Here is a 26,957-nt window from a genome sequence, read left to right as displayed (position 1 = left end):
AGGGATTGCTGGGTCATAAGGTAGTTCTATTTGCAGTTTTTTGAGGAACCACCATACTTTCTTCCATAATGGTTGTACTACTTTACATTCCCACCAACAGTGTATGAGGGTTCCTTTTTCTCCACAGCCTCTCCAACATTTGCTATTACCTGTCTTGTTAATAATAGCTAATCTAACAGGTGTGAGGTGGTATCTCATTGCAGTTTTGATTTGCATTTCTCTAATAACTAAAGAAGATGGGCAGCTTTTCATATATCTGTTGGCCATTTGTATTTCTTCCTGGGAGAAGTGTCTGTTCATATCCTCTTCCCATTTTTTTATTGGATTGTTTGTTTGTTTGTTGTTGAGTTTTATGAGTTCTTTGTATATTTTGGATATTAGGCCCTTATCTGAGCTGTTGTTTGAAAATATCATTTCCCATTTAGTTGGCTGTCTGTTTATTTTGTTATCAGTTTCTCTTGCTGAGCAAAAACTTCTTAGTCTGATGTAGTCCCATTCATTAATTTTTGCCTTCTCTTGCCTTTGGAGTCAAATTCATAAAATGCTCTTTAAAACCCAGGTCCATGAGTTTAGTACCTATGTCTTCTTCTATGTACTTAATTGTCTCAAAAGAAATTTCAATCGTTGTACTGTTGAGATTTGGCTCTGTTAATGAGTTTGCCGACCACTGGCCTAGGGCTTCAGGTAAGAATTGTCTTCTGTCTGGCAACTCTAACTACCCTTCCGTATTTTTAGGTATTCTTTTTCTTACAGCAAAATCCTCCAAAAAGGTGTCTCTGGCAAGAAGCGTTCTGGTAAAGTCACTAAGATTTCTAAAGGCCCTACTGGTTTTAAAGCAACTTCTTTGGCTGCCTTATCTGCTGTCAGCTTTCCTTTTGCCTCTATTGGGTCCCCTTTCTGGTGTCCTGGGCAATGAATACATGCTACAGTTTCTGTCAACCAAATAGCTTCTAGTAAAGCTAAAATCTTTTCTTTGTTTTTAATGTTCTCACCAGCAGATGTCAGAAATTCTCTCTCCTTATAGATTGCTGCATGAACATGGGCAGTAACAAAAGCATACCTACTGTCAGTGTAAATGTTGATCTTCTTTCTTTTGGCCCACCTCAATGCCTGGGTGAGAGCGGTAAGTTCTGCCTGCTGAGTTGATGATCTGTGGGGCAAGGCTTGAACTCATATGGTCTCATCAGGAGTTACTACAGCCACTCCAGCATATCAAACCCCATCTAGGACAGAACTGCTGCCATCAGTGCATCGCTGTACTTCTGCATTAAATAGAGGTACATCAGTACGGTCTGGTCTTGCAGTTTGAACAGAGTCTAACACTTCAGAGCAGTCATGCAAGGGGATGCTTGGTTCTTCGTCAGGCATCAGGCTTGCTGGGTTGATAGCCTGCGTCTGGACAAACTTAATGCGAGGCTGATCTATGAGCAGGGCTTGATACCGCGTGATCCTAGCATTAGACATCCACCTTTCTGGAGTTCCTCTAAGCAAAGTCTCCACTGCATGTGGGGCTGTCAGGAACAGTTCTTGCCCCATGGTTAGTTTATCTGCCTCCTTCACTAGTATGGCAGTGGCCACTATGGCTCGAAGACAGTTTGGCCATTCAGATGCAACAGGGTCTAGCCACTTAGAGAGGTAAGCAATAGGCCTGCTCTATGGCCCTAAAGTTTGGGCCAAAACCCCTTTTGCTATTCCCTTGCTTTCATGAACAAAGAGCTGGAAAGGCTTGGTAATGTCTGGCAAAGCCAGGGCAGGGGCCTCAGTGAGGGACTTTTGGGGGTTTCAAGTTTCTTGTTCCTTATCTATCCCAATTAACTCTTGGGTTCCTGCTGTACAGGAGTATAAAGGCTTGGCTATCTCTGCAAACCTAGGAATCCACAACCTGCAGTATCGAATAGGGTTGGAATTCGAAGTACTGCCTCTATACGACTGGAGGAGAGCGTGCACTTCCCCGCCTCAATGTGGTAGCCCAGATAGGTCACCTTAGAGGTGCAGAGTTGTGCCTTCTTAGCTCACACCCGGTACCCCAGGGTCTGCAGTGTTTGTGAAAGTCCCTCAGTGGCTGTGCAGTGCTTACCTCCGTTTCCGCAGCTAGAAGCTAATCATCTACGTACTGTAGCAGTGTGCATTCCGGATGTTCCTGGTGGAGGGTGAGCAGGTCCTGATGTAATGTCTCATCAAAGAGGGTTGGTGAATTCTTGGAGCCCTGTGGTAATCTGGTCCAGGTTAGTTGTCCTAAAATGCCTGCCTCTGGGTCATTTTACTCAAAGGTAAAGATGGGCTGACTTGCAGGGGCCAGGGAAATACTAAAGAAAGCATCTTTCAAATCTAAGACTGTGTAAAATTTCAAGTCTGGTGACAACAGGTGCCTGTGTAGGGGTTAGGCACAGCTGGGTGTATTATCTCAACCCGTTTGTTTACCTCCCGTAAGTTCTGGACTGGACGATAGTCTTCGGTGCCTGGCTTTTGGGCAGGCAGTAAAGAAGCATTCTATTGGGATTGGCAAGGAACAAGGATACCAGCTTCTAACAGTCTTTTAATATGAGCACTTGCTTCCCTGAGAGCAGTCTGAGGAGGGCAGAGAGAACAGAGTGAGGAGCTCTAGTGCTAGTGAGGAAGTCTACCAGGTAGCCTCCTACTTGTAACAGGTATGGAGCTCTGGCCCCGTTAGTCCTCCTTTAGATTAAGGATTCTTGGGGTCTGCTGTAGCTTTCAGCTTTGGACAGTCTTTCTTCCAATGTCCTTCTTCTTTATAATAAGTGCACTGATTTCTGCTTAACTTAGTTTTTCTTTTCTTTTTATTCTGGTGTTCTAAAACAGCTACAACTACCTTTGTTATTTTCTTACTCTGTTTCTCCTCAGGGGTGTCTCTGTTTGATAAACTTTCTGAGCTATTTCTAACAATTGGGAAATCACTATTCCTGGGAAGCCTTTTCATTTTTGTAGCTTCCTCCTGATAACTGGAGTAGACTGTGACACTGAAGCTAAGTTAACTTCCCTAGCATTCTCTGGTGCTTCAGGGTCTAGAGGTATGTAGACCCTGTAAGCTTCTTGCAGTCTCTTTAAGAAAACTGAGGGAGTTTCCTGTGGGCCCTGGATAACCTCTGACACCTTAGACAAATTCATGGGTTTCTTAGCAGCTCCCCTGATCCCAGCTAACAGAAACTGGTGAAAAGTGTTCAAAGCTTCCCGTTCCACAGTAGTGTTAGGGTCCCATGTAGGCCGGACAATGGGAAACACCTTATCAAGGTGGTCCTGATTGTCCTCCTCAGAGCCACTTCTCCCCAGCATGACAGCTTTTCTAGCCTCGGATTTTATTTTCTCTCTCTTCAGTAGTAAACAAAGTAACTTAAAAACTGCTGGCAATCTTCCCAGGTGGGGCAATGTGTGTACAGCACAGATTCCAACAGTCCTGTTAGAGCCCAAGGATTCTCCAAGGCAGATGGAGCCAACGGAGGAGGAAGATATGGAGGAGGAAATCCTGAACCTTCCTGGACAGATTGTAAAACAGGGACCTTCTTGTCTGATTTTGGGGCTGTTGTTAGCAAAACATGATGGCTGTCTGTGACAGCACAGCTTTTCAGCCAGGGAGGGGGATTCTCTACTAGAGCCCTCCATTTTATATATATATATATATATATGGGAACTGGTCTGGGTGTGGCCCGGAGGCTTAGCTATTACATTCCATATGGGTCTAACATCTCTAGGATCTAATTAGCCCTGTTTTGGCCATTTTACCACAAAGGATGGCCATTCTAGTTCACAAAGAGCTCAAAGACTCCCCTTGCTTAGTTTTACACCATAATCATCAGAAAATCCAATTTTGAAATTTTTAAGCATACACTCAGGAGGTTTTTGACTCTTACTTAGCCCTTACCCCATTGTTACAAACAATATGAGTACAAATAAACTTCCCAAAATCACAAAAGGGATTAAGAAATGAGGTTTGTGCCAGTTCTCTAAAATGTCCCCTGTTGGGTCATATCCTGTAGAACCAAAGGACAAAGAACTTTCAGACAAAAAGGGAAGGGGGTGCCCGTGGAGAGCCACACACTGGAAATTCAGGCTTTGGTACCTGAGTTCCTTATTCACACATTTACTCAGGAGTTTTCAACACAGAGACAAAATAACAAAACAAAAGCAAAGAACTAGATCTCGGCAGGAGTAAAATCAGAGAGAGACCCTTGAAAATAAGGGTCCTCTATCCAGAGAAGAATGCTGGAAGGAGATCCCCAAGAGGGACCAAACCAGATGTCTCTTAGGATATCATGTAAAAATAAACGAATGCGGCAAAACAGACAGAGGGTAGACATATGGAAGCAAATTCAAACGTGTCCTGGGAAACTTGAGGTGGGACTCAGTCCCAGCAACTGTCCTCCCAAGAGCACACAAATCCCTCTTCCAGAGAACTCTCTGCCAACGTCTTGGCACTGGAGAGCCTACTGTGTGAGTTCAGTCATGTCCGATCCTTGATCACAATAGTACAGACAGCTAGCCACAAACAAACCACAGATTGAGCAGATTGCAAATCTGTTCTGCTTACCTCTGGAGGCTTTCTTGATGACTCCAAATGGGTGGATGGGCATGCTGATTGTCTGTGGCTGACTGTCAGTCAGAGAAAAGACCAGCAGGGCCATGGAACGTCTCAGGTGGCACCTCCCCTGCTGGGTTTCTGCTCCTGGCAGTCAGGCCGAGGAGGTCAGCCGGCCCATATGTGTTGCAAAGACAAAAAGACAAATAAGTCCAAAGGACTCTTATCTCGCTGGGGCCTCCATATATTGTATCAGAACAGCGAGATAAGACATCTTGCCACACAATCAAGTTATTAGCCAAATTAAGAAATTATGGAGTCTTTTAATTAACTGGCTGCATGGACCACATGGAGACCTAAGTCGTTCAAATCAATGCGGTCCTGACTGCATTTTAGAGTTAGGTTTTATAGGTGGAATTACATACTGATTGAGGAATGGGGAGGAGAGAAAGCATAGCAGTGAAACAAGCTTTCTTACAATGTTTATCTATAGGGTTAATTCAGGGAGAAACATTCTGAGAACACCTGCAACCTTACAAAGCTAGCCCAAGGCCACAGTCTGGGAGATCAGCCTCAAGGCCAAGAATAGGGAGTCTTTTTAGAAAAAAGTATGTTCTGCTCAAAGTCTCTTTGTTTTAGAGAAAGTAAGTTCTGCCAAAAATTATCTATGCTAAGAAACTTTCTTTTCTGTATTTCAGGAGATCATGCCCTGCCACTGAGAGGTGCAGTTATTTTTTTTTCCCCTTGCCCTCCACTGCAAAAAACAGGTTTTTCCTTTTCCCTGTGTCTTCTTTTGGCTTGCCTGTCTTGGTGAGCCTCCAATAAATTGGAATGGCCCGCCACCCTCTGGCTCCACTGTTCCTTTACCATCTGCCCGAATTCAATGTGAATCTGCATGGCCAGGGTGACGGCCACTGGCCTGACACAGACCCATTTATAGAACAGGCTGTTAAACATACTATACAATTAGGGAAGGTTCCTAAACAGAAATAAATATGCTAATCTGATTTTACCCACACCAATTAATACTAAGCTATACCCATACGATCCAGGGAACTGGGTATATTTAAAAACCTGGAAATTAGAATCCCTGCAAGATTAACCAAATGCAATATGGACAAGTCTTCATTTGGTATAACAGTTCCTTCTCAAACTACAAGATATAGCGCTTCCTGGATACATCACTCTGAGTTAAGCCGGCTATTCCACCCAGTGAGAACAAAAAGCCAGATTTGTGTGACCTCCAGCTGCTCTTCAAAAGACAAGTGATGGCTATTATGCACTCCCATTCTCAGGAATCCCAGAACTTAGAGGACCCCAAGACTTTCCTAAGTCAGGCAGCCAGAGAATTTCACTCCTCTAACTCAAGCACTACTCCATCCATGTTCAGCAAGAAGAAGTTATAGAGGTATGGCCTTGTCTCCTCTCCCTCAAGGATGAGTACTGAAAAATCTGGGGTAAGGCTAATAGATAGGACAAGGGTCTCAAGGTCTGGGCAGTTCTAATTGCTTTTCTTGCTAAATGCTCAAATGTAGCACAATACTTTGCAGAGGATCTGTAAACAGGATGAGCTTGACAAGAACTTCATGTGTTGAGCTAGCCAACTGCAAAAAAATGAATGTGTAACTGACCAAATAGTATATATAAGAAATTGCTCTACATTCCCTCAGGGAAACAGGGCTTCATGTGAATCCTGTTTCCTTTATGTCAAGTAAATAAAATGACCTTACAACAACCACAGCTTATTCTTGAATAGAACACCCCAGGCTGCAAACTGCCTGAGTTCAATAACAATAATAGGAGAAACTACCCTCCTATCTCCCACCCCCTGCCTTTCTATTCTGAGTCAACCTTTTACTTCTTTTAGCTGATAATTTGAGGAGTATTCCCACCAAAAATGTATAACCTCAAACCTAATCATAAAGGAACATTAGGCCCAAATTGAGGGGACATTCTGTAAAATAATTGATCTGTGCTCTTCAAAAATATTAATGTCATGAAAGACAAAGAAAAGCTGAGATATTCCAGATCAGAGGGGCATGACAACTAAATGAAATACATAATTCTAAACTAGAATGTATATGGAAAAAAAGTTCTATAAAAGACATTATTCAATCAATTGGCAAAACTTGACCAGATTTAGAATACTATATTGTTTTCAGATTTATAATACTGTAATCAATGCTGTATTATAATAAAAGCTTTTTATTCAAATTAGAATACTGTATTTATTCATTATTAGACATTGTGTCTAACATTATATTATGTTAAATAAAAGTGTTCTATTCAGTTTTAGAATACTATATTCTATTCAGGTTTAGAATATTGTATTTAGATTTAAATTAAAGCATTGCATTCAGATTTTCTGAAGTTGAAAACTATTCAGATTATATAAGAGAATGTCCTTGGTACATTGGAAGTACACACACTATTAAGAGATAAAGGGGCAGGTATAGCCACTGTGGAATACAATATGGAAGTTCTTCAAAAAAAGTAATAAGTGGAACTACCATGTGATTCAGTAATCCCACTTATGGGTGTATATCCAAAGGAGATGAAATCACTATCTTTAAGAGTTATCTGGACTCCTATGTTCACTGTAGCATTACTCACAATACTAAGTATGGAAACAACTTAAGTGTCTACTGACAGGTGAGTGGACAAAGAAAACACCACACACACACACACACACACACACACACACACAACTGAATATTATTCAGCGATGAGAGAAAAAAGGAAATCTTGCCATTTGCAACAACATGGATGGACTTTGAGGGCATTGTGCTAATGAAATAAGTCAGACAAAGAAAGACAAATACTGTGTGGCCTCTTTTTCTGTTTTTACAGTGAGGATAGGTGACATTTAATTTTTACAATAGTACAGAAACAGGCCAAAGGATGGGAGTCCTGTTTTCTCATCACGAGAGGTAGGAGAACCGGCCCTTTCTGACCGATTCCCAGAAGAAGCTCTTGCAAGTAGTGCTCCTACTTTCCCTACCCACTCTGCCTTCTTCATGAAGCTCTGCATTTCCCCCTCAGCTCTCTCTGGACTCCAAACTCTACAAGGTGAATTAGATATGCCTACTGCCTCATAGATGTTTATAAAGCAATATATGACAAGTTCTGCAGCTTGAAGAATGAAATGCTTTTAGATAGTCCCAGATTGGAGGGGACAGTGGGAGAAAGGGCTTGCCTGGGGACCAGCAACAATATGAAGGCGTGCAAGTGTGTAACAGAAGCGGCACCCTGAGAGACACACACACACACTGTTTATTTTTACATAGTAAATAAGAGGCAAAAGAACTACAGGAAATACAGATCACATTCATACATAAATTCTAGAAGATCAAGAAACTTGGTCTAAACTTAAAACAATGTTTACAGAATAATCAAGTTGTTTAATATGGTCCTATGTTATATCAGAAAGAAAGAGGAAAGAATGGCTTTCTTTGTTTTTTTATGAGCTCCAATACATGTAACATATCAAATGAAACTCAGGAGAATACAAAATTATTGCCCAGGAGAAAACTGAAATGTCTGAGGTCAAATTCAAATAAAGATCATTCACTTGTATGTCTGTATGGGGTCTTCACTACTTATAAAGACATCTGATTCTCTAACATATTAATTGACACAGTATATTGAACAAATCTCAAATAATGTCCAGCAGTGAAAATGTTGTTTTAACTAAAATCTTCCTTCTGCCCTGGCCAGTTGGCTCAGTAGAAACATGTCAAGCAGCTGTATGGATGTCCTGGGTTCGATTCCTGGTTAAGGCATACAGGAGAAGTGCCCATCTGATTCTCCACCCCTCTCCCTATCGCTCCTATCGCTTCTCTCTCTCTCTCTCTCTCTCTCTCTTTCTCCCCCTCCTGCAGCCATGGCTCAATTGTAGCAAGTTGGCCCCAGGCACTAAGGATGGCTCCATGGCCTCTGCCTCAGGTACTAAGAAGAGCTCTGTTGCTAAGCAATGGAGCAACACCCCAGATGGGCAGACCATTGCCCCCTAGTGGGCTTAGCAGGTGGATCCTGGTCAGGGTGCATGCAGGAGTCTGTCTCTGCCTACCCTTCTCTCACTGAATTTTTTTTTTTTAATCTTCCTCCAGTTCTACAGAAGACAATAAAATTTTTACACCAAACTGGTTCAAGTGCCTTTAAGGAGTGGTTTCCATTCTGGAAGAAAATGGAGTTTTCTCTAAGTCACCCACTTGTCTTCTTAAAGCAAGTAGCACTGAACTTTATCCCAAGACTAGGAAGAAAATCCAACTGAGATGATTTATCTTGGACAACATTTGTTTCTTAAAAAAACCAAATGAAGAATTAGTGTATTTTCAACCTTTGAAGGTGGGATCTCTGGGCCTCCGAAGGCTCTCACCTGCCCAGGCCGGAGCGCTGGTGCACTTTCTTGGTCTCCTGCCACGTGGAGCTGGAGAGATCAATGGCAACATCTTGCAAGTCATTCTCAGGACTGCCTTCATTGGAGACTCTCTGGAAACTTGCTGGACTTGAACTAGAGCCTTCCTTGAGGTGATCAGAGCCCCAGAGTCCAGCCAGCTTTTCTTCACTTCCAGGTTTTCTTAACATCCCTGTGGATTTTTTATGCATCCCTTGCAAAAAAAGAAAAAGTAAAAATAGATATCTCTAAATTTAGTAAGTAAATTTTTCCTTTGTTATTTTTCTCTAAGTCCCGTTAGAAATGCTTTGTCAGTGCCTCCCTCCAGAACCTCAGGAGAGTCCTATAGGTAACACCCACTGGTGGGGCTGAAAATGGGAGTGTGCCAGCCAGGTGCAGCCAGCAAAATTGCCTTGTTTACGTAACATAGTAATTTTTAAATTTTATTTTAAAAACTGTTGCCAACATTTTAAAATCAAGAGATTGTACACCAAAAGCCAGATCTCCAGCTTCTCTCAAAAATCAGAATGTCGGCCCTGGCCGGTTGGCTCAGTGGTAGAGCGTCGGCCTAGCGTGCGGAGGACCCGGGTTCGATTCCCGGCCAGGGCACACAGGAGAAGCGCCCATTTGCTTCTCCACCCCTCCGCCGCACTTTCCTCTCTGTCTCTCTCTTCCCCTCCCGCAGCCAAGGCTCCATTGGAGCAAAGATGGCCCGGGCGCTGGGGATGGCTCTGTGGCCTCTGCCCCAGGCGCGAGAGTGGCTCTGGTCGCAATATGGCAATGCCCAGGATGGGCAGAGCATCGCCCCCTGGTGGGCAGAGCATCGCCCCATGGTGGGCGTGCCGGGTGGATCCCGGTCGGGCGCATGCGGGAGTCTGTCTGACTGTCTCTCCCCGTTTCCAGCTTCAGAAAAATGAAAAAAAAAAAAAAAATCAGAATGTCTGGCAGCACTGAGCCCAGTTTCTGATATGGCCATGGACCTGCAGGTGCCAGTCAGCACCTCCCCCTCCCCCCTCCCACACCCCTGGTCTTAAGTTCTGAGTGGTGAGCTTTATTTCCCCTCCCCCCGAATTTTCTTTCTCTCAGTGTCTTCAATCCTTTAGGGCAAAGTCAAGACTGTATTTACCATTAGTATCTCCAGTCTCAGCAGAGTGCCTGGTTGGTAGAGTCTCAGAAAATGTTTGTTGAACAAAAATCTTTTTCCTCTCCAACCTAAAATGCCAACCCCAGAACTCTAACTCCCATCTTCCACCCTGCCCAGGGTGCTGTTATGACTCATTCTTTCAAACTGTGATTCTTGCCCCTTGGTCTCTGCTAATAGCAAATAGACCAAAAAGGGTCGAGTTCCCTCAGAACAACCAGCCGCAAAATGTTAGGCTTAAATTGGCTCCTTTACATCCGCCCCTTTAAAACTCAAATTCCCCTCACCCAACTTCTTACCTGGGCTCAACAGAACATTCTCACCCCCACTGTGAGGATGTAGTTAATTTGTTTGCTATTCTCTTTTCTAATGGCTTCCTGGCCTTCACTTTGAAATGTAACAAAAAGTTTACCTTGGCAGGAATGTCAGGTAGAGCTTGCATTGGGGAGGGACCTGACCTTCAGGGGAGTTTAAATCCCAATAGTTGTTTGTGAAAGCCTAGCACAGGCTCAGAGATGCCAAGTCTCAGCTATTCCTGAGAGATTTCTGAGATTCCCGAGAGATTTCCCTTGGCTGTCTTCAAAATTTACCAAGGACACCAGAAAGAAAAATAACTTGTTTCTGCAGCAGAATTCCCCTCTTCCTGTTCATCATCAAGTCAATGACCACGGCCATAAACCCCGATATGCTAATCTGAGCATGTCCAGGTACAGGCAACCCTTTGCTGGCAAGTGCCTGCAGTAACCCCTATATCCAATGCTCCCTCCCACAGCTCAGCACTGACACCCTTTGCTGGTCTCAGTCTTCTTGCACCCAGGCACTTTTAAAATAAACTTCCATTTCAAACACACTGGCCTTGTGTTTTCAGTTTGTCCCAAGGTTTCTGCCTTTCACAAAGCTTGCACCTCACCAGTGTAGCCTGTTGTAGCATCAAAAATGTAAGGAAAATAAAAGCTGTGTGGCAGGCTGTTAACGGCAGAACCAGTACCAGAAACCAGACCCCCTGTCTTGGGTATGTAGGGTGTTCATGCCTCCAGTTTCACTGCTCACTTTGCGATATTCTGTTTCCTATTACCATGAGCTATAAATTTTAGTTTCCAAAAATTCTAAAAACACTCAACAGTGGGGAAACATATTTCACATAATAGAAGTATATCACCCTACTCTTAAGACCAAGGCCTGGCCCCTGGCTGGTTGGCTCAGCGGTAGAGCGTCGGCCTGGCGTGCGGGGGACCCAGGCTCGATTCCCGGCCAGGGCACATAGGAGAAGCGCCCATTTGCTTCTCCACCCCCACCCCCTCCTTCCTCTCTGTCTCTCTCTTCCCCTCCCGCAGCCAAGGCTCCATTGGAGCAAAGATGGCCCGGGCGCTGGGGATGGCTCCTTGGCCTCTGCCCCAGGCGCTAGAGAGGCTCTGGTCGCGGCAGAGCGAGGCCCGGAGGGGCAGAGCATCGCCCCCTGGTGGGCGTGCCGGGTGGATCCCGGTTGGGCGCATGCGGGAGTCTGTCTGTCTCCCCGTTTCCAGCTTCAGAAAAATACAAAAAAAAAAAAAAAAAAAAAGGCCAAGGCCTGATGTGAACCTGCCACACAGTCTACACAGTTTCAATGAAAAATAAAGCAATTGACCAAAGCTTGTGATTAAGTAAAAATCTGATGTGGTCTTCTGGGCTGAAATCAGAGTAAATTCACATTGTTTTGATTTGCAAATGGCTGCTCCACATGGGACCACCAACCCCCACATATCTGGCCCTCAAGCACCCTGCAGGGCCATCTTCCTTACCAAGGAGCCAGGGAACACAGAAACTGGCCAGACTGCTGCCCGCAGAGTTGAGGATAGAGTTGGGCAGAGGGACGCAGTGTCGCACCATGGCCCCGTAGAGCCCATACTCGGCCATCACGCTGCTGCCGCCCCAGCGCTTCTCCCGCTTCCGCCATTTGGCCCTCCGGTTTTGAAACCAGACCTGGAATAGGGCGGACAGAGACAATGGGTCTAGCGCCCTTGGACGTGCTTTGAGCAGGGAGTTCTAAAATGGACAAACTCAGGGGTTCATAGGACCCAGACCTTTCAGGAACTGTGCCCACCATCACTCAAAAACACAGGGACTCACCATTGTGGGATAATGTGTAACCAATTCCACTAAAGTTTTCCATAGAGTTGACAAAAATAACATTAAAGTATTCTTCCCCACACTGTGTGAAGAAGTCAATTAAAATGTTTCGTGATTTTTTTTCATGGTTTGGAAAGAGTTCATTCACTCACTGGCCCCTTCTAATCCTCAGGTTGTTGGGTTACTGGTGATATTTCTCATGGAAAACTATTAGCTAATGGAATAGTATGGAATATGGTTTAGTTGTTTTAAAAAAAAAGTGTTTGTGACATATCTTTTGACTTGGACAAATGTCCAAGATGTGTTGTCAAACAAAAAGGTTGTATAGCATACCTTTTTGTAAAAACAAAACAAAATTCTATATGTATGTGAGTATATATATATATATATATGTAAAAATATGTGCATATACATACATATACACACACACACGTATGTATGTGTGTGTGAGAGTGAGACATGGAGACAGTGTGCAGAAAGGCCACATCAGGCTACTTACATTGGTTTCTTTGAAGGTTAATTAATGGTGGTCACTTCCTTTCATTGATATAACTTTATATAATTTCTAGTTGCAGTACATGATATTGTGATTTTAAAGAATGATTTAATGAAAGAAGACATGAAGGTGTCAGGGGATATCCTCTTGCAATAAGCATAAAGGAAGTCTAGCACCATGGTACCTGCAGCTAGTGACCCTCAGTTTGCCTGTGCAAGGGATTGTGTTTGGCTGTTCAGAGGTGGCTGTGGGTCACACTCTGTGTGATATTAACTTGTTCTCTATGGTGTTTGGGAAGGAGAAGGGAAGCCCAGACACCTGTATTCGGTCTTCAGGGAGCTCAGTTTTCGTGGCCAGCATTTCCCGGGCATACACATCAGGGTAGTGTGCCTCGCTGAATGCCTTCTCCAACTCTTCCAGCTGCTGGGCAGTGAAAACAGTCCTGCAGGGAGGTCCGAAAGACACGTGGGCACGTGTGGAAAGGAGGATGCCAAGTTTCCCTGCTTAGGGACCCCATGTGTACCTCCACTGTCTACACCCCAAAAGGCCACCTCATAATAACTGAACACCCCGCCTCTGAATGATTAACCTCTGGAAAGCAGAAGTTTGGTTCAAATAAGACAGAGCACTTCAGCATTTTTTTCTTCCTCAATGTATTCCATCAACTTATTCTAAGAAGACCCATTTTAAAGGCCCACAAAATTGTGGTCTTTTAAATGCTTCAAAGACTGTCCTGCAGCTTCCTACACTTTGCAGAATTATGTTCTTGTACCCTTCCCACTGCCAACCTTGAGGCCACGGGGTCTGTCCTAATGCAGAACCACATACTCTCAGATGCTGTGTGCCCTGAAGAAAGGGTTAGGGAATGCAGCCTGGCCCTGTACCTGTGCCGCCTCTTCTTCCTCTTGCCAGGGATGGGGGACAACTTCAGGTCAGTCCTGTTTCCAGATGGGCCGTCCTCATCTGTTAGCACAAGGAGAAAGAGAGGACTTTAAAGGTCAGCATATTTTTCTCTTTATTTTCTGGATTTTTTAATATGAAGATTAAAGCCATGAACCTGTTGAAGAATGTGAATAGTATTTAGCAATACAAGCTAGCATTTTTAGCACTCACTATAACCCTAGGCACTGTGCTCAGCATTGTTCATGCATCATTGCAATTATTCCTCATAAAACAAAAGAACTCCAAGGTAGCTATTAGTATCCTGTTCTTACAGATGAGAAAACTGAGACACAGAAAGATTAAATAATTTGCCCAATCTTACACAGGTAATAAATGGTGAAGTTGAAACAAAGCTACTTGGTCACTAATTGAATTTTCTGTCCCCACTCAGTTTCCAAATTCATCTACTTCCTTTGTCTTTCAACTTTCTTATCAACGTTTCTCAAAGGAGGGCTGAGGTTTGTGACATCAGAATTCTTGTCAAAACTGCCCTCCTTGCCCTGGGCAGATAGCTCAGTTGGTTAGAGTGTCATCCTGATACCCAAGGTGTGGGTTCAATCCCTAGTCAGGGCACATACAAGAGTCAACTAATGAAAGTATAAATAAGTGGAACAACAGATCAATCTCTTTCTCTTCCTGTCTGTCTCTCTCTCCCACTTCTTCTCTTTCTAAAATCAATAATTAAAAAAAAAAAAAACCCAAAAAAACTGCACTCCTTGTCCTGCTGCACCAGTTCTGAATCTCTGGAGGTGAGGCCCAGAAACTCCTTCTTGACCAATGCGCCCAGATGATTCTTAAGTGCACTTGAAAAAATAGTAAGAACCCCACTATGCTTTATTTTTTTATATCCTTTATAACAAAAAGATCTGGATAAAAAAGAAAGTTAGAAGAGCAAACTACTGTCAAATTCATTGTTAAAAGACATTTTTTGCTTCAAGGTATTGAAAAATTAATTAATAGAAAAAATAACAAAATATTAGTTTTATTCCACATCACTCAGCTCACCAGAAAACTGTATGCTTGGATTATATTTTAATACTCAGACTGTGCAATCTGGTACATTAGATACATGACGTTATTGAACATGTGAATTGTGGCTTGTCCAAATTGAGACCTGTTGTAAATGTAATACAATTCGTTGATTTAGAAGACTTAGTATTATTGCAAAAGTAAAATATTAATTATTTTTATATTCATTACATGTAAATGTATTTTGTATGCATTGGATTAAATATAACATAGTACTTAAATTAATTTCATTTCTTTTTTCTTTGTACTGTAGCTTTAAGAAATTTTCATTACACTCGCAGTCACTTATTCTATTGGGTAGCATTGCTCTTGGTCTTCAAGAAATTCCCTCACAAAGATTTAGTTTTTGCTTTTAGTTTTATTAGCATTCACAGAGGAAAGATCCCGTCCTATGTATGTGGCTTCTGCCTTTTTAGTGAAAAAGACTAACAGCGTTCATTGACTCATGAAATAAAGTCCTTTTGGAGTTCGGCGAAGCTCACTTGCCTACTGCCTTCCTTTGATTGCCGATGGAAACCCAATGTGCTCTTTTTGCTTTGGCTGCCTGAATGCTCGGCTCTAGATTCTACAACATAGTTTCTTTTAGTCCTGTTTTCTTATGTAGTTCTCCGTCTCCCCCCCCCCCAACACCCTAATTGTCTCAGTTTCTCGGCCTTTATATAATTTTATTGCTTCTTCCGTTTTCCCTAAAATCCACCTCGACGTCTTTGAGGAAATATGTGGACTCGCAACAAAACGCTCAGCCTAACTACAATGAGATTGGCGAGGCCGCTTCCGTTCTCACAAACAGGGAGGCGAAAGGACGGCGGTTAAAAAGAGGAAAAGACTACCGCAGCCCTCACACTCCCTTCCAGCACCGGGGAGGCGGACAGACCCAGGGCTCCAGAACCCGCTCTCTTCCCGGACCCATCAATCATTCAATCAATTCTGCAAACTTTTGAGCGCCCAAGCGTTACCGGGTTATTCAGGCCTTCCCGATCTACGCGGTTCCCAGAGGACGAGATTCCCGCGGGGCGCCGGGGAAAGGCCCTTGGCCGACCGCTGCTGCTCCTCAAGACCCCCATGGTAAGTTCAAAACTGGCTGGCAGCGCTCTTCACCATCTGCCGCGCTCAGACTCCCGAGGAGAGGCAGGGATTTAGGGACAGGCAATAGGCGAGGGCGCGAGGATGCGCCTCCTCGGGACCGGCCAGGATCTGGGGTCATAATTCCCCTTAGATCTGGGGGGCGGGCAGTGGGGCGCAGTGGGGCGACGCCGTCACTCCTGCGCGCCTTAGCCGGCGGGAACCGGGACAGGAGCGGGGTGGGCTGCCCTCATTACCGGACGTGGGGACGCTCTCGCTGCGCTTCTGGCGGCCAAGCAGGGACGGCAGGCGGCGGGGGGCTGGCGGGGCGATGGGCTCCGGCCTCGGGGGAGGCAGGAGCATGTCAGCTAGGAGCAGGCACGGCGCCGGAGCGGCCGCCGTAGGCTGTGCGCCGAAGCCGCAGAGGAGGCCGAGATCCAGGGGCAGGGCCCCGCGCGCTAGGCAGGGGCCGCCGTGCTCCGTGCCAGAACAGCGCGCTGCCGCGAGGCCCTCGCAGCCCGATCCCGGCCCGGGTCCGGCAGGAGACGGCAGCTCGGCCTCCAGACCCAGCAGATCGGTGATGGCGAAACCCAGGGGGCGCGGGCCGGTGGGGGAGCTGCCCAGCACCACCCCCTTGCTCCTAGCTTGCCCTTCCGAAAGCGTGTCTCGGCCCGTCATGACTTCTCAGTCGGCGAGGCTTGACTCTCTGTAGGTCACCATTGCAAGAAGGGGCTCAGCTAAGAGGACGCTTTATACAACAGGTCTGCCCGTCGGGCGCGGAAGGCCAGGAGGGCTCCAATCAGCCAGGCGCGGACGCGTCATCGCTCCAGACCCGTGAGATGGGGACGCCACCAGTTCCCCTCCCTTCGGTAGCCGCCCTCACAGCTGCAATCCCCTCAACCACCCCCTCCCCCATCTCCTCTCCTTCTGTCCCCTTGTCCACCACGACCCCGCTATCTGCCTGTCCCTCTACAAGTTGCAGGTTTCAGACCACGCGTGGTGTTGTTCCCTTTTCCCTCCAGATTCTCTGGGTGGAGGTTCCCCTCGCACCTGCCCGCACCTGCCCGGAAGCCTCGTTTCCACCCTCTAGCTGCACATTAAGACCTAGGGCTCCACTCACCGTCACACTCACACCACTGCCACCCATATGACCTCTGCCAGCATCCAACTCCACCGCCAGGACCGAGAAGGCCGTCCCAAAAATCACCAGGTGAAAGGTGGAATCCGTGTCCACTCTACCTCCAGGCAGGTCTACCCTCCAGGGCTCTACTCACAGGAACTGAAAGAAGGGAGAGAAATAGAGACAGACAGGAGGAGAGGGACCTGGCTACAGGTGCCAGGCTTAGTAAACGAAATTACCGAAGGTCCAATAATTTCAGAGTGTCCCAGTAGAGCCCAAGCTCTACCTGGATCAGACGTCCCTGATTCAACTTCCCTGTGCAGTGGGACACTCAGGCTTATCAGTAGGGCTGGCAGCCTCTTTGAGACTACTCTTGAGGCAGCTATGAGGATTCTACTTATTAGAGCTGACACTAACTGCCACGGGAGGAAAGGCCGGAGACCAACACACAGTTAGTTGCAAGAATCACACAGGCAATTTATTACTCACAAATCATTTTGGCGTGCCTGGGTACAGCTTAAGGGGGCCTTGTCGGCGTGCTCCTCTCGGCTGTCTTTGGTCAGCTCAGAGCCGCGTGGAGACAGTCGAAGTTCACGTTGGAGTCTGGGCAACTACTGCAGTAGGGGTCCTCTTAGCTTTAGTACCTTTTCCGGCCAACGCCTTGTAACAGGTGTCAATCTACAGGATTATCACCTCAACCCTCCTTTTTGGGAGTTCCTCTCAGGGAGCCCTTTTTATGTTAATCTACTGAAATGTTACATCAAGCCACTTTTAAGATGTTCCTAGGGAAGCTTCTTGTATAAACAAGAAGTTAACATAAGTTAACTTACAGAGTTATGACATCAAGCCACTTCTTATCTATGTATAACCACACACACACTAACTGGGCCCTGCTGGAAAGTCAGTCTGTTTATCATATTTGTACACACTATATTAATTCCTATCCAGATGGCATAACTTTATTTTATTTCCTTAATTGATTTTAATGTATCTTAATTACTTTTATATATCTTCCATATTTTTATATTTCTATATAGTTAATTACTATAACATTATATTACTACAACACAGATTAAAAAAAAGGAATACTTTTTAAAGTGTATGTGCTAATATTTTATCTTACAAACCTAAATACGGGTAGTAAGGAGACAACCTGTCTACTGGGACAGGTCCCTCCTCCCAGAAGGTAACAAATTATTGTCAGTTCATGGTTGTTCAAAGAAAACTGGTTTTCCTGCAAGAGGTCCATATTTGTTAAACTTGGCGCTAAACACAGCGCATGGATAAACTATACCTGGCTCTCACACCGAAGATTTCGAGCCCACCCAACCGGAATCCTTGGGAACCCTGAGCCCACCCTTTTCAAACATAGAACCCGGGAAGCAAACGCTCATCAGTACCACCCCCCCCCCCCCCAGGTCCAAGCAGTCCTCAATCACCCAACGAGGAAGTAGCAAATCTCCGCCTAGCCGGTACGCCCGCGGCTCACTGTGGTCACGTGGGAGCCGGAGGCCAGGAAAGTGGGTCTCCTTCTCGCCGCGACTTCAAGTGGGTCCTCTGCCGGGACCTCAAGTGGGTTTAATTCAGATTAAACGCGGGACTTCCGTTGAAGATAATTACAAGAGGCTGAGCATTAACTCTCCAATATTAAAGGAAGACCCAAATCTCCCCTCACAAGCTGTTCCCGGGATTAGCAAAACAATAACTTAATTTTGGAACAACTGTCCTTTGAATTCCTCCGGGGCGGAGGCGGCTTTAGATGCCCGCGTCGTTTGGCTTTGGACCGGGGTCTCGGAGTCTCTCCTCTCTTAGCCTCTGCCAGGAAAGGTGAGAGATCACGGAGAGACACCAAGGCGACGGCCAACTTTGGCCACCCCACACAGTGACCACTGCACAGTGCCAAAGGCGTTTCGGAAGGATCTTCCAAACCCATTTTGCAGATGAAAGAAACAGGTTTTTTATTAATCTGCTCATACTGGACACAGAGAAACCGGGAAAGCGAAGCAGAGAGATCTTAGAGTATGAAAGAAGGGGCGGAGGTTAGAGTTTAAGGGGACCTTGCAATTATTGAATAGGATAAGGTGACCAATCGTCTCCTTCAGGGAGGATAGTCATTCTTTTGTAAGTAACACCCTCCCTGGAAAAGTGTCCTCTTGCATGTCCTCCTTTTTGATATTGGAGGACTAATCTGTCAATGTCTATTCGATCCATGCAGAGTCGATCCATTGCGTGTGATGTGATGTATTTGTATCTAAATGAGTACTTTTTTCTTACAATTATTATTAAGAATTAATAGGCATGTAAGCATAATTATAATGTAAAATATTACAAATGTTTGTTTTTTTTTTCCCCATTTTTTCTGAAGCTGGAAACAGGGAGAGACAGACAGACTCCCGCATGCGCCCGACCGGGATCCACCCGGCACGCCCACCAGGGGCGACGCTCTGCCCACCAGGGGGCGATGCTCTGCCCATCCTGGGCGTCGCCATGTTGCGACCAGAGCCACGCTAGCGCCTGAGGCAGAGGCCACAGAGCCATCCCCAGCGCCCGGGCCATCTTTGCTCCAATGGAGCCTTGGCTGCGGGAGGGGAAGAGAGAGACAGAGAGGAAAGCGCGGCGGAGGGGTGGAGAAGCAAATGGGCGCTTCTCCTGTGTGCCCTGGCCGGGAATCGAACCCTGGTCCTCCGCACGCTAGGCCGACGCTCTACCGCTGAGCCAACCGGCCAGGGCTACAAATGTTTTTATGCATTTATCATATTATGTATGTACTGTATTATTTTTGCAATGAATAAAATTTCTTTTATGATACTGTTTTCTTCTATTTATTTTTGTCCTTTTCATTGTAAAAAAGTTAGTCACCTCAGAAGAGGAACGTCCTCCACGCCAGGAACGTCCTCCACGCCGCCCCCCTGCACAGAAGGGCTCAGGAGAAGGTGGTGGAGGGAGAGAGGTGAACCCTGGCCGGCCTTCTTTATCGCAGCATTTTCACAGTAACGTGGCAAGGGGGTCTATCATGCCCCCGGTGCCACTCGCAGAGGGGCGCCAAATGGTCTCTAAGACAAACAAGAAAAGCGTAGTTGAAGGGGAGGGGGGTGCCAGTTATGTTCGCTACGCCACTGCACTTTCACCGCTCCTTCCCCAGTGAAAATCGCCTTCCGCCTCCCGGCCCTGCTATTCTGGGCCCGGCTCCCAGCCCCGCTGCTGCTGGGGCTGGCTGTACTCTGGAGCGCCCGACTCTGCGGGATCCGCACAGAGCCCCAGCCCCTGAGGACTCGGAAACAGCGGCTCGAGCCCAGGAGTGCTTCGCTCAGAGTCCTCCGAGGAGGGGGGAGACGCTTCTAGCAGTTCAGGAGACTTAGAAAGGAGAGAGCGAGCGGGCCTCCGAGTGTGCCCATCTCCGGGGCGCCCCGGGAGGTGCCGGTTTATAATAGGTCGGCGCCAGCGTTTGGGGGCTCCTTAGCGCCCTGGACTGTTGGGCAGGAGCATACAAATCTGCTGCCGGAGCCGAGCCGTCCCGTTTGTCTCACTCGAGTCGCCCCTCCCCCAGTCGTTTTGGAACCCTAAATCCGTTAAAGGATCCGGATCTGCTGTCATCATCCAGGATTATGAGGGATTTGACTAATCATTAAAGGCTTTTCCGCTCCTTATTTTCCAGGGAATGTTTCCAGCTCCTCCTTGAGGTTAGCCACCAATGAACTTCACTTCCCCAGCCCACCCTGGCCGCGCGTCCCATGTTCTCCTGGCCTGGGCGCGTCTGACTAGACCGGGTATGACTGGCTCAACAGAAACCCGTGATGGGATTTTAGGAGTCGCCCCTAGCAGGCTATCAGTATAAAGTACAGACACAATAGGAGTGGGATGCACACGCGTGCATAATAAAACGTATCGCTGTGTGAGTGTCCGCACAAATGGGTCCTCTGGCTCCGCACCTCTTCCAATCTTCCTCTCGTCCCCCTTAAAGGTTGTTGTAGCGGACTCTGTTCTGCCCTGTTCGCATCTCTGCCCTAACCACTGCGTCTGCGTGCCCACCCGGCCTCCAGTACCCAACTCCTCACGCCTTCCCCTGGGGGCTTTCTCTGGTCTCTAGAGTCCACTTTGCCCACTAGCCAGAGGTGCCAAAAATTAACATGCCCTGAGAAAGCCTGGACCGAAGACTGGCAAGAGTTAGAGTATAAATACTCTGCTCAGGTCTGGGCTGTAAATAACTCAGGTGTGCCTTCTAATCTGGCCTCCCAGAGGTCCCCAGTAGGGTTATGCCCCAGTTACCTGCTAATTATCACATCTCATACTGTTTTCTTCCTATGTGCTGTGGGTGCCTCACTCAGATTCCCTTTTCAGGACTCTGACACCTTCCCCCATTAATGGTGAGCCTACTAACAGCTCACCATTGTCCCTGAGCGATTGCCCTCTGCTAACAAAAGCCCTTAACCCAAGCCACACTCTCTCACACATACACAACCACACACATACTCAACACTTGATCTGCTAACAGGGGGCTGATACAAGGCTGCCCCTCAACTCTATAGAGCCATTTCTGCTCCAAATCCTTCTCTGCCCATGGATTAAGCTAAGGCTCATCTAGACCTAAGCGTACATCCTGGCCGAGTTCTTTCCCTTACCGCCAATAAACCCCTTGCATCCAGATCTCGTCTCTAGCTCTGCCCATATTAACCTCTTCCCTGCTCTCTTCCCCACTCTCCTCCTGGTGTTGCTCAAAGTCATCTCCAAACTACTTAGCCTGGAGTGCTTGACCCAGAGTCTACTTCTGGGAAAACCCACTCATGTTGTATTTCTTAGGCTCCCCTTAGGCACTGTTCTCTCGGCCTCTCATGGGATCCCATGGTGCAGTCACCATCTGATTGCCAAGAACTCCCAAACCTGTCCCTAGCCTAAGATGTGTTCCTGAAGCCCAGCCCCGTATCTCCTATAACCCTCTGGACATCTGTCCCCAAGTTTCCCACCTGTGCAGAATGCAGCTTCTTCCCCCAAGTCCGCATCTTTCACATTTCTTTGGGCCCCTGCACCTCCAGGGGCCCAAACAGAATTCTGAGTGTTATCCTTGACTCCTCACTCTCCTCACCAGCACTACCTCTAATTACTAAAATAATACAACAATAGCTGAGGCCTCCCGGGTTCTTATCATAGGCAGCTACTATTGTAGACACCTTATCAAAATGGTCACATTTCATCCTGACCACAACCCTATCTCCTCAGGTAAGGAAACAGATTTAGGGAAATCAATCACATTAATTGTCCAAGGGCACCTCACTGCCGAGTGGCAGAGCCAGAGTTTGAGCCCAAGCACTGTGTAGCTAAAGCCTGACTCAGGGCCGCTAGCTACCCCAACTGACTCTTCAAATCCTCTCAGAGCTGGTTTTCCCTCCTTGCCCACACCTGGTCACACCTGCCCCACATTGTTGGCTGAGCCAAGCCATCACTTGCTGGAGTAGAATTTATTTTTAAGCCTAGGGCTTCCCAGTATCCAAACAAGCTGTGGTGGGTCCTAAAGAGGTGGCCCCACAAATAACAAGCATAGATGCTTTCTCCTCCTACTCCCTGGAAATTCAATTACTACAACCTCCACCCAAGGATCGAGGCAGAGATGGTGATTTTTGTACAATAGTCGTGAGTGTCCAGTGACTGCTCTCCATGACCTGGCTCCCTTCCTGCTATACCCTGGCACGATTTGGTCTTGTTCACAGATTGCCAGCCCTTTCTGTCCAGCCTTAGTCTCAAAAAAAGTAAAAAAAAAAAATTTTTAAAAGATGTTATTCAGTAGACTTCTTTGCTGTGTAAACGGCTGGATGTGGTTTCTGTGATTTGTATTTAAGAACTCTGGGCACTTCTTCATGCCTCTGCCTACACCCCAGCATTCCATCTTTATTCCCCAGCCACAGTGATCCCTGAAAAGCACAGCCCTGTTGCTCCCAACTTCAAATCCCTCCACAGCGCCCCACTGCCACCAGGCAATGCTCATTCCCAAATCCTTGGACAGTAACAGAAGTGATCATATTGCATGGCAGGCTCCTCAGTGAATAAGTGGGCTGTCAGTAGTTAACAATTCAGTTTATTATTATGAAATTGACTGAAAACAGCATCAGCCTCTGAGTTTCCTTCCTTGCCTGAATGTTCTGGTTGCCACTTCAGCGTAACAAATTACCCCGAAACTTAGCTGTTTCAAACAAACCATTTCATTTTGGTCACAGTTTTGTGGATAGAAAATTTGGGGAGAATTCGCCGGCTTGGAATCGCTCTTGTGGCTGCCGTCTTGGGCTGCAGGACTCTTGAGGGTTCTGACCGGCTGAATAGTCAAGGTGGCTATTCATACAGTCCATAGCTGAGGGGCCTCATGGCCTGTCCAGCATGGTTGACTCGGGATTGGGAGCATCTCAGGAGAACCAGGCAGAAGCTGCATGACCATTGCTGAAGCACTCAGAAGTCACATAGCATCACTTCCATCATACTCAAATGGCAGGCCCATTATGACTTTTTAGGGACTTTGGTACTTTTGCAATCGTGGGCCCTTTCCTATATGATAAATCTTAAAATTTTATTTTACAACTGTTTGTATAAAGGTGAATATAATCCAGTCTGGATTCATTATTATATAGTCATTCTTTTTATATTCTTTGATTCTGATTTTTTTTTTTTTTTTTTTGTATTTTTCTGAAGCTAGAAACGGGGAGAGACAGTCAGACAGACTCCCGCATGCACCCGACACGCCCACCAGGGGGCGACGCTCTGCCCACCAGGGGGCGATGCTCTGCCCCTCCGGGGCGTCGCTCTGTTGCGACCAGAGCCACTCTAGCACCTGGGGCAGAGGCCAAGGAGCCATCCCCAGCGCCCAGGCCATCTTTGCTTCAATGGAGCCTCGGCTGCGGGAGGGTAAGAGAGAGACAGAGAGGAAGGAGAGGGGGAGGGATGGAGAAGCAGATGGGTGCTTCTCCTGTGTGCCCTGGCCGGGAATCAAACCCGGGACCTCCGCACGCCAGGCCAACGCTCTACCACTGAGCCAACCGGCCAGGGCTGCTTCTGATTTTAAAAGAAATTAAAATATATTCATGGGCCCTGAACATATAGGCCCTGGGCACCAAGCCTGCTGTGCCTAACTGATGTTGGCCCTACAGCCACAAGTCCGCACAGATTGGAGGACAGACCCTAGACCCCACCTCTCCATGGCAGAATCTCATGTTCTAGGATCACCACACTGCACTTGAAGGGTCACATGCTGAACAGTGGTCAACCCAGCCACGGAGACCCAGTCCAAAGGGTTCCTGTAAAGCCAGTAGCCAGTAGATTCATAACCTTTAATCCAATATACAAAATAGGGAGGTTTCTAATACAAAGTCACTTATCTGGGGCATGATGGGATTGTACCACCCCACATCAAAACGGGTGGGGAAGGCTTAATCCTAAAACCAAGCCCCAGGCTACAAGGATTCTGCCTGCCCACAGCCCACCCCCAACACACATTAATATCACCTGGGTGACAGGTCTCTATGTGGGCAGCACCATCTTTAACAAAGTGAGCATAATATATTTTATTTGCCCAACAGTTCCTCTCAGTGAATCCGTTGGGCGGATAAGATGTATTATGCTCACTTTGTTAAAGATAACACGAGGAGGCCGTCGCCCAGGTGATATTAATGTGTGTTGGGGTGGGCTAAAGGCAGGCAGAATCCTTGTAGCCTGGGGCTTGGTTTTGGGATTAAGCCTTTCCTACCCTTTTTGATGTGGGGTGGTACAATCCAATCATGCCTCAGAAAGTGACTTTGTATTAGAGACTTCCCTATTTTGTATATTGGATTAAGGGTTTGGATTTCTACACTATAAAATGGGGACGAAGCGGGACCTTGCGCTCTTGGTTCCTGAGGTTAGCATGAGAGAGCAGAGAAAGTAGAGCCAGCAGCGGAAGGAGGCCACGTGGAGGAAGCCAGGAAAAGCAGCCAAGATGGCGGAGTGCTGAGTGAGAAGCCAGTTTGTACAGAGTTTGTATCTGGGATAAGGAAGGAGATGGGGAACTGAGGAGAATAAGGCTGGTGAGCTAGAAACCTTTGATTCTAGGAAACTCGGATAAGTCAGTGGCTTTGTGAGCACTGAATGTGATTGGGTTTTGGAGCCCAGTGTGTATTTTTTACTTGCCCGCCGGGTGCAAGCTAGGATTAAAGACTATGGCCCACCAGTTTGTGGCTCCGTTGTTTCTTTACCGACTGTCCGAATCCAATGCGAACCTGCATGGGCCAGGCTGCTTTGATAGTGGCCCTGGCCCTGGCTACTGGCTTTACAGAATCCTTCCCAAGTTCCCTTCACCCTGAACTCTTGCAGCACTTGATGCTCCTTATGCCATCTTGTCTTGCCCTTCAGTTCTTTTGTGTCTTCATCCTTCACTTGGCTTCGGGTGCCCAGGACCAATCCTTACTTAAATCACATCCCTTACTAAAAGGCTCTCTATCTTCTAAGACAGTTGTTTTCTCAGGTGGCTTCTGGATTGGTTTCCTTATTATAGACCAGTGGTTCTCAAAGTGTGGTCGCAAAGCAGCAGCAGCAGCAGCTGGGAGCTGGCTAGAAAAGCAAACTCTGCATGCCACCCAGATCTCCAGAATCAGAAACCCTGGGGGTGGGGCTTGGCAGCCCTGTGTTTAAAAGCCCTTCCAGGAGCTTCAGTCCCCCTCAAGTTTGACAGCCAGGGTCTTCTAGCAATGCTTCATGAGCCATGTGTCCTTGTTTGTTTAATAAATATGGCGTGAACACACAAATCCTGTTATTCTCAGCTGCTCTGAGGAATGTGAGGAATGCTTAAATTCATCACTGATAACATTTAACAGCCAGATGTTGAGCTTAGGGAACCAATTAATCAGAAGCACCAAAAAAAAAAAAAAAAAAAAAGTAAGAAAGAAAAGGTAAAGTCTCACTTTAAAAGTTATATATCAAAAAACATATTAGTAAGAAAACTAATAGCCTCCAACAGTGGAGCACTCACTCCGTGTTTTTCATATATCAATTAATTTAATGCTTGTGACAACCTTAATCAGAGAGGTCTTATTATTACCCCCATTTTGTGGATAAGAAAATGGAGGCATAGAGCTATAACTAGCCTAAAGGAAGCTGAGAGAGGTCAGGATCCAAACCCTGTCAGGCTTAAAGCAGCAAAGTCATGAAGGGGAAAATGACAATGCTGAGGGGTTGTATTTACTTTCAATTTTCTATATTGATTTTAAAGAGAAACATTGATTTGTTATTCCATTTATGCATTCATTAGTTGATTCTTGTATGTGTCCTCATAAAGGATCTAACCTGCAATCTTGGCATATAGGGATGATGCTCTAACCAACTGAGCTACCTTGCCAGGGCCTACTTTTAATTTCTAAGTGCTTTAGGGCCTGTAAAGATCTTACTCTCCACCTGACCAGGTGGTGGCACAGCGGATAGAGTGTCGGACTGGGATGCGGAGGACCCAGGTTCGAGACCCCGAGGTCGCCAGCTTGAGCAAGGGCTCATCTGGTTTGAGCAAAAAGCCCACCAGCTTGAACCCAAGGCCCCTAGCTCCAGCAAGGGGTTACTCGGTCTGCTGAAGGCCCGTGGTCAAAGCATATATGAGAGAGTAATTAATGAACAACTAAGGTGTTGCAACGCGCGCAATGAAAAACTAATGATTGATGCTTCTCATCTCTCTCTGTTCCTGTCTGTCTGTCTCTGTCTATCCCTCTCTCTGATTCTCTGTCTCTGTTAAAAAAAAAAAATTAAAAAAAAAAAAGATCTTACTCTCCCACTACTCCAGTTGCTGGCAATCAATGGTGTTGTAGGCTTGAGGCAGATCTCTATGAGAGGCTCACTTGCCTCTCTGTAGGTCCTGAGATAATAGGGAATTTCTGGGTAGGAATCTAGGTAGGAATCTAGGTAATACTTTGTCCCAAGGAATTATTTCTCTTCTTCCCACTCTGACCTTGACCTCATACCTGACTCTCTCCTATTTCCTCTCCCCTCAGTCTTCTTCCTTAGCTCCTCCCTCACTTTAGCCTATCAAAGGAGTTCCTCAGAAAATTAAATATGGAACTGCCTTATGACTCAGCAATACCACTTCTGGGAATATGGAACTGCCTTATGACTCAGCAATACCACTTCTGGGAATATATC

General features: G+C 46.4%; 1 protein-coding gene across 2 annotated transcripts; it reads right to left on the bottom strand.

The window, feature by feature from the left end:
* Positions 1–7,839: 7,839 nt before the first annotated feature.
* On the bottom strand, positions 7,840–16,972 carry VSX1 (visual system homeobox 1). 2 transcript variants are annotated; one of them, XM_066385274.1, is made up of 6 exons: positions 15,961–16,972; positions 13,555–13,633; positions 12,989–13,112; positions 11,847–12,027; positions 10,054–10,139; positions 9,045–9,141 (listed from the first exon to the last, which is right to left on the bottom strand). In XM_066385274.1, exons 1-6 carry the CDS (start codon positions 16,379–16,381, stop codon positions 9,112–9,114), a joined length of 921 nt encoding a protein of 306 aa, XP_066241371.1. In that variant the 5' UTR covers positions 16,382–16,972; the 3' UTR covers positions 9,045–9,111. The 2 variants fall into 2 exon arrangements, with proteins under 2 accessions (XP_066241370.1, XP_066241371.1); XM_066385273.1 differs by lacking the exon at positions 10,054–10,139 and having other exon boundaries at positions 7,840–9,141.
* Between the last annotated feature and the right edge of the window lie 9,985 nt (positions 16,973–26,957).

Source organism: Saccopteryx leptura, chromosome 5 (assembly GCF_036850995.1).
Source record: "Saccopteryx leptura isolate mSacLep1 chromosome 5, mSacLep1_pri_phased_curated, whole genome shotgun sequence".
Taxonomy (NCBI): Eukaryota; Metazoa; Chordata; class Mammalia; order Chiroptera; family Emballonuridae; genus Saccopteryx; species Saccopteryx leptura.
Note: the sequence above shows the minus strand (reverse complement) of the source record. Positions and strands in the feature narration are given on the sequence as shown.

What these genes read in the sequence shown, in the direction of transcription:
- VSX1 (XM_066385273.1), bottom strand. Translation starts at nt 16,381, where the DNA reads ATGACGGGCCGAGACACGCTTTCGGAAGGGCAAGCTAGGAGCAAGGGG. An exon ending in CGAGAGCGTCCCCACGTCCG is followed by an intron (nt 13,634 to 15,960) that starts GTAATGAGGGCA and finishes TTGTGCTAACAG; the next exon opens with ATGAGGACGGCCCATCTGGA. An exon ending in AGGAAGAAGAGGCGGCACAG is followed by an intron (nt 13,113 to 13,554) that starts GTACAGGGCCAG and finishes ACCTCCCTGCAG; the next exon opens with GACTGTTTTCACTGCCCAGC.